Genomic DNA, 13,508 nt, shown 5'->3' on the forward strand with positions numbered 1-13,508 from the left:
AGCGTGAGAAAAAATAATACCGAATAGGAAAAAAGACAGCAATGTAGATAGTAGATACCTGTCCAAACAAACCAGGCATTTGTGCCGCATTTCATACTTTGAAATTTATTCGAAGCGCAATTATTTACACGTCGTGCAGCTTAGCAGTGTATTTTTTGTTCGAAAATGATTGATACTCTAACGAATGACGTTTTTTAATTTCTACATTTCGCCGTCAATAACTCTATACTGTAGTATAGTGTATTGTAACCGAATGAAAATGAAACCGTTACCGCGCAAATTAATCAAAAACCTAGTGATTAGAGTTATGTTTTGAAAAAGATAAATTGAAAAGAGGGTTTATATAATTAGTGCTTACCGCAATGGCAGCCGGGTCGAGATACTCCAATTTCAACGCCAACGTCTTGTCTATAAAACGAACGGTAATTTTCCATGCAATTTTACCATTATTTCATCTGTCTCGTATATTGTGCGGATTGTGATTAAATGTCAACGGGTTAACGTATAAATACCGAAATCAGCCTTCGGGCCGTTGTAGCATATTATAGCTTTTGGTAGGTAGTTTATTCAAACAAATGAGAGGCTGTGCAGTTCGCATCTTACCCCTTCGTAAGTATTCGATCCGCAGTTTAAGCTTAGGTAACCTTATTTATAAAATAGTTTTTATTTCTCTCGAGTACCTTCATCAAGATGTTGGGGGGGGGGGGGAAATCGGCAAAATTCAAACCGACAGAATTCTGTTTGAAAGTCAAACATTAGCAACACATTCATCAGCAAGTTGGTAATATTTTACGCGGTGATAACGCGTGTAGTAAACATCACCTTGTGCAGGCGCGTTACCAACTCACAAATGAACGAAGCACACGATACCACTCCAGCAACGTATTGTTAGTGTTGAGCTTTCAAACGTACGTCCTGATGTATTAGGAAAAGTTTTTCTAGCATGATAACGAAACTTGTTGGTTTACTTCTTTTTTCCAAAGTTGGATTTTGTTGGTATAGTTGGTACATTTAACCGACAATGAAAAATTAACGCATAGTCTTATCTATAAAAATATAAGTAAGCTTTTATATGTACGTATAGAAGCAAAAACAGCACGGTGAGTAAATTCTTACCTTGAAATTCCTTCTTGGAAGCGCTGACACTGACTACGATGCTGGCCACGTGGCCTAATACAGTCGCGAACAACAATAATCCGAATAATAATTGCATTATCACAAAACCGTATTCGAAATTACTACGCGGTTTAGGTAAATCACCGATCGTCGTTAAAGCCAACGTACACCAATAATAACTTTGCAAATACTGTTTTAAAATATCGTTCGATTCGACATCACTGTACACCCAATTACGACTACCGAAATTATTATTTTTATAAATTATATGATAAAGACAACCATTCCAATGAAACGTCACTAGTAAATAATGTAACAGGTTTAACGCGCGAAATAAATTAGGATAATTCGTGTGCCTTTCAGTCCTATCCATGAACATCCAAAATCGATAAACTTTAACTAAACGAAATAATCGTAAAACGGAATTAAAACCGATTGACAAATATAGAAAATCTAAAGGTAACAGGCACAAGCAATCGACGTAAAAATTCGTCGAATTCATGTAATGATTCCGAAGTTTTACAGTATCCGTTTGCAAAACTCCGTCATCCTGGTAACCAATGCGAAAGCTTATTAGAATATCTAACACGTATACGAAGTCCGATAGGTAATCGAAACAGAACCAAAATAGTAGCGTGTCACCTGCAACAGAAAAATAAACGTAGGTAGGTAATTTTATTATAGATAATACTTATGCATTAGTCAGCGTAGTTTACTATGGATAGAAATAACCATGTCACATTAATCTGTCCAAATCTGATCAGATCAAATCCTCATTTCATGGATCCAATTTGACTTGACTAGATCCCAGATCTGATCAAACCGAGTTGGATCAAAGTTCCGATCAGATTACATTTTTGTTCAGATCTGATCAGATCCAAATAGAGGGGTCATTCCACGTCAGTTCGACCAAGAACTGGTGGGGGCTCGGCGATTTTTTGATATTTTTCCTGTGGAAAGAACTTCAGAAGGGATCGTCAAAGGCGCAAATCGCAGCTCTCTAGCCATTTTTAAAAGCTGCTAGGTGGTGTCAAAGTTTTCAGTGAACTTGAAATATCATCCATTTCAGCAGTGGATCACTCGATAACCGCGATAACTACCAAAATGGAACTTCTTCCAATAGTTAGCGGTTTTGAGAGGCTTTTCGGTGATATCGTAAAAATCAGTGGGGCCACTTTTTTTCGTACGAAAAATTGGCTCGAAAAGTTTCAAAACGTAGTTGGGTCATTCCACGTCAATTCGACCAACGTTTTTGAGTCATGTCTTTCGATTTCGCTCAAATTTTTTTTACAATATCTACCCACCCAGTAAGTAAGAAACCCACAATCAGTTTGGTCTCAGCCCCCTCGGGGGGGGGGGGAATGTGGGGGCTTACATTATTTTCACATTGTCTCGACGTACTCAACTTCAGCAGCGCATTCCTCCAAAACTATGACACTTTGATCAAAACTGATTTCATAGTTCAAAGATTATTGAAATTTGAACTTTTTATAAGCCTTTTAAAATTTTCAAAAGTTGAAAGTTGAACTTTCAAAATTGAAAGTTCAAATTTCAAATTTCAAAATGGCGCCGTAAGTGGGAGCTACCATTTAAAATTCTGAAAAAATTTCCATAGATGTACCTTTTGATACTTTTTTGAAATATTCAAGTTTCGAGATGGGATCTCTTGATGGAAAGGGAGCACCCCCACCCCCAATTTGGAGCAAAACTTTCGAAAAAAATTTGGGGCATGTGATATATCGAATTGTATGTTTTCAGTAACGCTGAACACGAATATGAAGTTAGATTTTTAATTGAACCCCATCCACGGCCCCCAGCACCTCCCCAAATGGGGTAAAGGGGTTTTTTAATGCGACACATCGAATAGTAGATATGTTTTTGGTGACGCTGAATACGAATATGAAATCAGATTTTCAGTTGGACCCCCATCTACGGCCTCCAACAAATTTTTTGGACTTTTACCAATTGGGGGAGGTTCTGGGAGCCATGGGTGAGGTCAATTTGAAAAACTACGGCTATATTCGTGTTCAGCGATATCTAAAACATACCACGATTGAAACCATTTTTTTTAGGTTACCCCCCTTGGAGAGGTGCTGGGGGCCGTGTTGAGTACCTCGAGACAATGTGAAAATAATGGAAGCCCCCCACACCCCCCTGAGGGGGCTGGGACCAAACTCATTGCGGGTTTCTTACTTACTGGGTGGGTAGATATTGTAAAAAAACTTTGAGCGAAATTGAAAGACATGACTTTCGAAATCGCATTTTTTTGGTCGAATCGACATGGAATGACCCAGTTTTCATATCGTTCCAACTCTCCAAAATTCTGAACAAAAAAATATACCTATTATGGACAAATTTTCATGTTGAACAACATATTAAAAAATTGAGTTGAGATGGCATTATTTCGTAAAGTCGATTTTAAAAAATTGAAAGGTTGCGAAAAAATGCGATTTTTTTATTTAAAACATGAAAAAAAGTTTTGATTGGTGAAGTTGACCCATTTGACCCAAATTTTTACGTAGGTATCCGTTGAAAAAACCTTTTCACTCAATGAAATGAATCCATCACAAAAAATCAAAGTAGAAAAGATTCAGGAAATGAACGAATTTTAATTTTTTTGCTATGAGTGTAATTTTTATAAACTTTTTCATGAAATGCCTCAGAAAAAGGTCAAAATAAGACAACTGAATAAATTTAAATTTTTTTTGATGTTTGGAATTGAAAATTGAATTTTTTCGAATTTTGATTTCTTTTGTGATGAGTTCATTTCATGAAAACCAATCATTTTCTCTAGCAAGTGATCAGAAAGATTTACGAGTAAATAAGTCTGATCAGATCTCCAAAGTAGTGTTAGCAATATTCGTCGCAAATTTTGATGATTGCTGAGAACATACGAGTAGATAAGAATTTTCAAACTCGAAATATTTTTTATTTTCCAACTTTTAAGCAACAATAACTGATGCATTTTTCTGATTTTCACAAATACATTATATTCAATTTATATTTAAAAAAATCATCATTAAAAGACCAAATTTCCAATTTTTTTTGCAAAATTTTTCAAAATCTGCTGGGTTACTTTTCAGTTTTCTCTCCTGACACGAAGATTTGAGAATTTTCAAAATGACCAAATGAGAATACCTATTCTCATTGCCGATACCAATAGTCCAAACCTTATAAAATCTAAAAGTGGCCTATCTGTGGAAATCTGATCAAATCTGATCAAACCTGGCTTATTTGAACACCCTTAGAAGATCAATGATTAAGTATGTCTGATGAGATCAAAACTTTGATCGGAACCGAATTACCTATGATTGATTAGGTAGGTATGGGTATTGGCAAATGGAGAATGCCTGGAATCAGATCTGATGACTTTGGATAGGAGAACATTATCAGATCTGATCGGGTATGGACAGATCGAATTCGATCAATAATCAGATCTGATTAGATCAGGACAGATGTAATTGAATCCGGGTTTCGGGGAATGCCCAAAGCAGATCAGATCTGATCAATTTGGTTTGATCTGATCGTATCAATTAAGTCTGGTGTGATGTGATCTGCACAGTTATAATCTGATCAAAACTTTGATCATAACAGATCAGATTAAATCAGATCCAATCATTTTTGGTTGATAAGCGATATAGGTATAATATTTTATCAGTCAAAATAGATAAGCACAGGCCATGATCAGATCAAATCAGATTCGTTTAAATACACTCAAGTTTTTTATCTAATTGTCATACAATTTTTTTCACTCCAGTAGGTAAAATGATCATAACTGTTTAGGACCTAACTATTTAATCAGATCTTTTCTGAGTTTTTTCTTGATGCAATTTCATCTGTTCCGATCTGATTGGATCTACCTATACAAAAAAGTTTGGATCTGATCAGACCTGATCTCATTTAATCATTTTCTTCTGAGTTGATATGATTGGATCCGTTCAGGCCAACGCATATTAAATCAGATCCGCTCAGAAAACCGATGAAAGTTTCGCTCCAAGTAGGTAATTCTAACTAAATTAATGATAGGTAATCTAAGGTACTAACAAAGTAAAAATGAGGAAAAAAACTCGCCAGCATAATTTTCATTGCGCAGACTCCAATATTGAATTGATAATGCATCCTAATGTAAAATGTAAGTACATATATCGAGCAAAAAAAAATGTATTCGTCGTTAACATTACACACATGGTATTAATTTGAATTAAACAAGAACGTCCGTTTAATTAACCGAAACCTTTATTACCATAGCAATGAAAAATTTCATTTCAGTCAAATTACCGTTTGAAATAAAGAATAAAAGGTGTCGACGGAGTTTCGCAAGTCGTTTATAAAAGTAAAAGAATGCGTTAAACCATTAAAGAAGCTTAAAAAAAAATTAACGTAGCAAAAAAGCATATAACATTTTCAACGGTACACGGTAACCGATGTAATTAAAATAACACGAAAATAAGATATACGCAAAAATGTAATGCAAAATAAAGCTACGAAAACATGAAAAACATTCAACGCAACCTTACAAAGAAACACACAAAAACCTCGTAATGGCGACGATGAAAAACCCTTTGTTAATTGGCTTTATATAACGGAAAGGAGTTATTTTTGAAAACGGCGAAATTTTACTCTTCCTTTTCTCCGTGTCTCTCTTTTTTTTTCCTTCAACGAGCATTTATATTACTGGGTGTTTAACGGTGACTAAAGTGATTTTAAATTATTACCAAAAAGGCACAGGAATAAATAGGTAGGTAGGTAGGTATCCTATTTCAGGTTTTTTATGTCATTGTGAAGTAACGAAAAAAAAAGAGATGTTTGAAGTATAAAAGATTCTCAAATACCTACATTTATCTACCACTACCCTGTTGAACGTGTTCACTTTTTTGAACGCATGTTCTGAAACAACTCAGTTTACATTTTCTGGAGTTTTTTTTTACTTTTATACAAATAAATCACTTCTTTTGAAAAAAAGTTTACCTAAATATTTTTTTCAAAAGAAACAAAAAAAAAATGAAAATGAACGAATAGACAGGCAGTGAAAAAGTTTGAATAATAATTTTAATAATTTTTATTTCATTTAACGAAACATTCATCTTAAAAATAATTTATTCGCAAATTTCGGCGATTATTGATTTGTTTTTTGGATAATTTTTCAAATTAACTAAAATTTTCCAATGGAATTGGATTTATTCCAACTTTTGATTTCATCCGGCGCTCGATTGAACGTGAAAATTTACTTTTTAATATGGAATTCGAAAAGTTTTACGAGTTTTCAATAACATAATTATTTGACCGAGATAGTTTCAGTTTCGAAAGCATTTCTTCTTTCACGCTCATTCATAAATAAAGAATATTTTGGCACAAAAGTGAGGAAAAATCGAAGAACTGAATGCATTTCGAAATGCTTTGAAATGGAATCCTCCATTGTGAAGCTTTTCAAAACAAAAATTACCTTCGCTTGACAACCCCAATGATATACGAAAAAAGCGCGACGGAAAAATCTTGAACAAAATGCCTATCGTTCCGACATTGAGTGACACGTGTATTTCACGTAATAAAAGCCGAGTTCATTATCCGTATTTTTTAACGTTCGAGAAAAAGGGAAAAAGAAATTTAAAAGAGGTCATAACCAAGAAAATGTATTTCTTTTAAACAAAAACAAAAATATAGCATCGAAGGGGAGTAAAAAATTCCATTCAAATTTGTTAAGTATACTGTTACAAGTTATCGCAGAAAAATCTCAATTTGTCAACCCATTTTGTGATACAACAAGGATGACAAGATATTAGGTACTTACGACATCAATTTTACAACTGATGCTACATCTTTTCTTTCTAAAATATTCCTCATTAAAGCACAATGATACATACGTTTTTTTTTGTTTTTTTTTTTTGTCAACTTCAATCACGAGTAAAAAGTTGATCTAAACAATTCAGAGAATGTGCACCACAATGCTGATTTGCAATATTTTCTTACAAAATTGAATTCCGAAAAATTCTCGTTTAAAAAAAACCGTTCAGGATGTCCCTATACAGATAAGTACCTTGAAAGCAACTACATTAATATTTCAGGTTAAATATTTGCTTGGAATCTTCACACGTATAAGTATTTAACTGTGACATAGGTAATAACAATAACGTAGGTATTCTAATTCAACTGTAAAACAATTCGGTAGTGGACACTGGGCAGTATAAGAATAGGAATGTTAAGCAGCCCTTTGTCCCCAAAGTAGCTTTCATTTACTTTGATATTTATGGTCTACGGGCATTAAACAAAGCTAACGTGATAAGCCAAGAAGCGTTAATTATTACAGTGAATTTATCGATGGGAAAAATTTTAAATAGGTACACACGTATTTCCATACTTTGTGATACGTATCAGGATTCACTTCAAACAGTGTAATTCACGTCACTATGTTGAAAATTCGTTCGTATTCAATGAAACAAACAATACCTCGGCATATACATAGAAGAATTTTCAATTATTCATTTTCACACGCAAGTTTTCGAAAACATCACCCAAGTACGAAAAAATTTCTCGTCACGTTTCGCCACTTCCGATGCATTTGGCTGTCAAAAAATATAACAACTAAATACATTGTAATGTGTATCCAATCCATCAATATCGGCTCACCGAGCACTTCCGTCACTCGTGGAAATGGATTTAAATTAACTTTTCTCTGTTTCATTGTCAATCATACCACATACATAGGCAAAGTATACCTATAGACCTACTCGCCGATTCACGATTCAATATACCTATACGCAAAACCCGATTTAAGCCAATTAACAATATTAGCTAGGTAATCTTTTCTACAGAATTACATATCATTTGAGTGTGGGAACAGAGAGAGAGAAGAAGGAAAGCGGGGAATAAATAATCTATTTGGGTAGATCTGCCAACGAGGCGACCAAGTATTTTCAATTCATACAGAATAGAAATCTGTTCTAGAAGTGTTCACGGAAAATATATTTCGGTGGTTTCTCATTCGCTCCCTCAGGGTTCTTGTAATTGAGTTTTCCTTCTCTTTTTACTGAGAAAGCGTAATTCTGCAAAGTCGTCTTTAATTAGGTTGATGCGAAACATGTTAACATTTGCTGTGGGGTTTGTATTACGTATAAACTAAATGTTCTTTATAGGAAATTGGATCGCATCGTCTGGAGTAAATTTTTTTTATTTCATTAACATTCGCAGGCTGACTATAGGTTGACTTTTGTTTCCATGTTTACCATTTTTTTTCCTCTCGAATTTGACGTGAATAATGTTCACGTATAAGAACAATTTAGGAAAAAGGTAAAGTCGAACAAATAATTTCTGATTACAAGAAGAGTTATAACTTTCGCTAGTATCAGAGACTAATTATGTACTTAACTAGGTACTTCATAAATCAAATTATTGAAAGGAAATCGAATTTTGTCAGTGAAAGCAAACAGGAAAGTTTCGAGATGTTCATAATTAAACAGAAAATTGAAACTCGACGTCTTCGTTTAAAAAGCACGACTAAACTGTTAGATATAGAATACGACAGATACCAAAGAATAGTCTAAGGTGCAGTGAGGAGAGACAAAGTCAGTATGTTAAGGTCATCAAGCTGAAAGAAAGTCGTACGTAATACATGACCGTGAAATTTATTTCAGGATCTCACAAACTTGGTTCCAAAATATTTTCAGCTACTGTCTGATATGAGAAGTGATGTTACAAAAATATTCTCAATTGAGAATATTTCCGCATATTAGGGAATTTTTCAGAATATTCTCACCTCAAAGTGAGAATATTCTCATATTTTATCTGTTTACAAATGCACGTAACACCTAAAAATGCACGTCTGGTAAAACTGATTTCAAATATATCCATTTTTGTTGGGTTGAAAGCCCTCAGCAATAACTTTCAAAAATTAATTGCAAGAATATTATGAATAGTTTGTGACAAGACACATACAAATTATCAGATTCTACACCCAACAAGATGCCAACCGACTCAATAAAATTTGAATGGGACAAGGAGGAATCAAAAAAGGATCCCAAAATACACGAACAGCACGAAATTCAGCTACATGAAATTAGTTTCTCGATTTTTGACATTTTAAAATTTCATTACCCATTTTAGATGAAAAAAATCAAAAATTTATCAAATTAGCGTAAATTATTGCTAAAATTAGATTTATACCCTATTTTCGACGTTCTGAGTTGACGAGTTGACCGATGATGATTATGAGGCGTTACATGGCTTCCAGTGCATTTTCAGATTATCCAATTTTCGAAAAAATTCCATAAAATAGGGTCATAATAAAATTGTGGGAATAAACTTGGGTTCACTGTCTTCGTGACCCTTTTGATCGATTTTGGCACGTATTTTCAAAATTAGTTTGTGCTGATTTCAACCCAACATCTTCTCCAGCAATATAATTTTTGAAAAAAAGAAAAAAAAAATGGGAAAACTCCCCATACAAGTAAATAAAAAAGGTTTGAATTCGGCTTATACCCTAATTTACACCTCCCAAGCAAAATTGTGAATTACGGTTTTAACGTACCACATATTTTGGAGCCTGTAGCTGATTTTTAGATTCTCCAGTTTTTGAGAAAATGCAGTAACTAAGAATCAATATGGAATTTATCGCCTGCCTATAAATTCTAATTTACCATCTTTCTGGCTCTTTTGATCGATTATGGTACAATGTTTCTGAAATACTTTGTACTGATTCTTGTCCAAAGACGGAAGTTTCTTTTTTCATAGATTATATTTTTTGGAAAAAGAAAAATTCATCGTTTCTGTTTCAATATGTGCCAAAAACTGCTATTACATAACAAATTATTACTTCAAGTCTAAAAAATGAATTTTGAAAAAAATATTTAGGCTTCATGGCAAGCAGATGAAGTAAAATTCATCTCAAAGCATATTTTTAATACCTTATATCTCAAGACTGGTTGCATATCGAACAAATTTTTCAGCAATTTAATTTAAATTTTCTTGAATTAAAAGTTTCAAACAACTTGATCAAAAAATTGGAAAATTTTGAACACGATTTGTTTTGAAGGTCTGAGCACCACTTTCGTGCACAATTCTTTTCACTCATTCAAGGCTGCACTCATTTTTTTCAACAAAAAGAAGGTAACTTTAGCAAGCAAAAAAGCTTGAAAAAATAAACAATAAGTGACAAAACAAAGGCAAAGCGTTTCAATGCAGAAAAAAATCACCAAAAAAAACAGAAAATCTAAAAAAGTGAAATTTTTTGGTAATTAAAGTGAGAATTTTTGCCATTTCTCACAAAAAGCGAGACTATCGTGACAATTTCAGCAGAAGGAAGGTCTTTTTAGCACTTTCTGCCAAAAACGCGACTCATCAGGACAATTTTCGGAAAAGAGTGAAACTTTTAGGGTTTTTGGAGAAAAATACGTAACACAATTTTTTAGCAATTTTCGACAAAAAAAAAACAGAGACACTTGAACATGATCAGAATATTAAAAAATTGAAAATGACGTTTAGTGCGCTGTTTGACAGATTTTTAAGGCAGCTGAGTTCAAAAATTTGATTCTTTTTTTCAGATACAACCACTTAATGCCCCTCGAGTCACTCATTTTTATTTTTTTTTAAATCAAAAAATTATGAAATATGGTTTAGTGTTGATTTCTAAAAGGTAATTCAAGAACGTTGACATCGAATATCTATGTACTTTGTCTTTCTGGATTCGACACTTCTAAAAGTTGCAATACCAATCTCAAATCTTCCAAAAAAATCCATTCAGACGGGATCAAAGCTCTCGTTAATTTTCATCGAATCAAACACCGCTTCGATAATACAGTATTTATAAATAAACATACAATCAAGTTCTCTCTAAAAAAAAATCCGAACGTAAAAAATAAAATTTTACAATACTCGTATCCTAGATAGGCAGCTACTAGGCAACACGCGACTCTATTATTCGAAATAACTCCCCGGTGTACATTTTGAAGAGGTTTGATTTGTGTAAAATTCACATTACACGTGCAATTTTTTACGTATAAATGGCGTAAAATGGCATATACGAACTGAAACCGCCGTATTTTCGTTGGCGGAGCATTGTTCTAAAAAGCTTTTAGGCATTACATTTTGTGCGCGCATGTTCATTTATAGCGGATATCGAGGACTTGGGAGTTGGACGTGAAATGGTTTTTTGGGCATTTACCTAATTCACTGGCGAGTGTTTTTTTGATAATGCTACGAATTTGTTGGTAATAGGTACTAACTTAGTTGATAAAATATAAATAAATATATACTTACGGTTTATTTCGGCGAATGCGAATCGAAATATAATAACCCATAAATTATAAAGGAAGGCTAGCGAAACTACCATGTGCCAATAGTAGCTAATTCGTCCGGCTGGATCGAAAACGAACGTCCATCGGATACCGAACGATCCTCTGGATTTGCTATCTGATTTTTTTGAACATTTTTCGCTATAATCCATACTGGCAGCGGACGGAGCTGAATTTAAATTATTCCCGCTCGATTGTGGTTTCACTCTTGTCGCTATTTTTCTGTCTTGACTTCTACGTCGAGGAGTACTTTTGTAACTTCTATTTATATCAAGCTCTGAATTGGTAACTGTGCGATTCATTCCATAACCCGTTGCTAATGATTCTCTCGAAAGAAATCTCTGCGGGAAAAAATATAGTTTTTTAATTAGACTAATTTGATAGGAACTTAAAAATTAGCTATGTACGTTCTATTGTACTTTATATTGATAAGCTTCAGGTAGGTTATTACAAAAAATGTAATATTACGCGGTGATTTACTCCGCAATCGAAGCGAGATTTTTTGAAAAATTTAGCAATCAGTATTGGAAATATTGGACGAAGGTATAGGATATACCATACGAGTACATTTTAATGCATCCGCACATTGTAAAAGGGTATAAGTTTTGTATGAAAAGGGTTGATATCAAACATCAACATTTTCGCAACCAGCAGGTACTTTATCATTGTTAAATAATTTTATTAATGACAAGCGCATCTATAGATAAATTTTCGTTCACACTATATCATTAAGATAATTTTATTCCTTGTATAGTAACCTACCTGCGGAGCTTTATTTCGATGAACGTTTATCCGAGAGCTTACCATATCCAACAAACTTTGCTTTGAAACAGAACTTAAACCTTTGTCGGTGGGTTTTAGAGATTCCATACTTGCTTTAAAAGATGTTCCTCCTCCGGGCATATAACCACCAGGACTCCCCATATTCAACCTCGTTCCCGATATACTCCGTCTCTCTCCTATTCGACCTCCGGTGGTAATCGTTCCTGTACAACAAACAAGTTCGATTTTAAAATAGATTGCGAATTATAATATCTGTATAGGTTTCCATACGTATTAATAAATTAATGCCTATATCATACGAATACCTATCTAATTTCTAATACAGTTCAATACGTAAGTAGGTAAAATACATTAAGCCTGTTGGTTTCGGAAAATAAAATTGAGGGAGGTGGTAGGGTAGTGAAAACTTGATCCATTCATCAACTGAATTTGGCTAATCCAATCGAAGAAAAAAATCAAAAAAAAAAAAAAAAAATTGTCGAAATAACATCATTATGACAAATGTACTAACCAGTGTTGCAAGAGTGGAGTAAGAGTAGGAGTAAGGAGTGCAAGGAGTGAGAATTTTTGAAAGGAGTAGGAGTGGAGTTGGAGTGTTGTCAAATCAAAACTCCTTACTCCTCTTTTTTCCCCTAATTTTGTGACTAAATTACATCAAAATGTTGCTGTTACTCACGTATTTTCAGTATTTTCAATTTTTTCAGTTGTTTATTTTAATGTTTTTCTCATTATTATCATCAATGATACTATTTTATCAATTATTGATATACTTTTACCATCTTACACCTTTAATTTATGGATATAATCAATCACTCAATATCTGTAGAGTCAAAATTCCTGAAAAATAATGAAAAACAATGGGAGTAAGGAGTGGAGTAGGAGTGGAGTAAGAGTGTTGACATTTCCTTTGGAGTGAGTAAGGAGTGAGAGTAGTGCTGAAACCACCACTCTTGCAACACTGGTACTAACACTCCGATCACTTACTCGGAGTCAATAAAAATCCTCCCACTTGACAAAAAATATTTTAAAAACAGCCAATTTTGTTCGTTCGAAAAAAACAACTAAATGTAGAGTATTTCATGCAAAATTTTCCACTCATTCCATCTTCCAGAAAAGAAAATATTGTACGCTTGTTTGTACAATTGTATATGTACATATTGAACGCTATAAACTGCAGCATCTCAATTCCCAATTCGAATCGATTTTATTCAAATACACCCCATGTTTTGTCGCATTTGTTGTATTGTAGTATGTACCGTATAGTATACCACAGACCTTGTAAAATGGTTGAATTTCCAGGATCGAATACAAACAGTACGTATACTG

General features: G+C 33.7%; 1 protein-coding gene across 4 annotated transcripts in view; it reads right to left on the reverse strand.

Moving 5' to 3' along the window:
* Positions 1 to 13,508, reverse strand: part of LOC135831426 (cyclic nucleotide-gated cation channel alpha-3) — a 186,643-nt gene that overhangs the window by 84,199 nt on the left and 88,936 nt on the right. For 3 of the 4 annotated variants that reach the window (XM_065343904.1, XM_065343901.1, XM_065343903.1), the window contains exons 3-5: positions 12,162 to 12,385; positions 11,365 to 11,740; positions 1,117 to 1,758 (exon numbers count right to left, since the gene is read on the reverse strand). In XM_065343904.1, the coding sequence (XP_065199976.1) occupies positions 1,117 to 1,758; positions 11,365 to 11,740; positions 12,162 to 12,385 (1,242 nt within the window). The remainder of the gene's footprint in view (positions 1 to 1,116; positions 1,759 to 11,364; positions 11,741 to 12,161; positions 12,386 to 13,508) is intronic. The other variant, XM_065343902.1, reaches the window with a different exon arrangement.

The sequence above is a fragment of the Planococcus citri genome, chromosome 1, assembly GCF_950023065.1.
Source record: "Planococcus citri chromosome 1, ihPlaCitr1.1, whole genome shotgun sequence".
Taxonomy (NCBI): Eukaryota; Metazoa; Arthropoda; class Insecta; order Hemiptera; family Pseudococcidae; genus Planococcus; species Planococcus citri.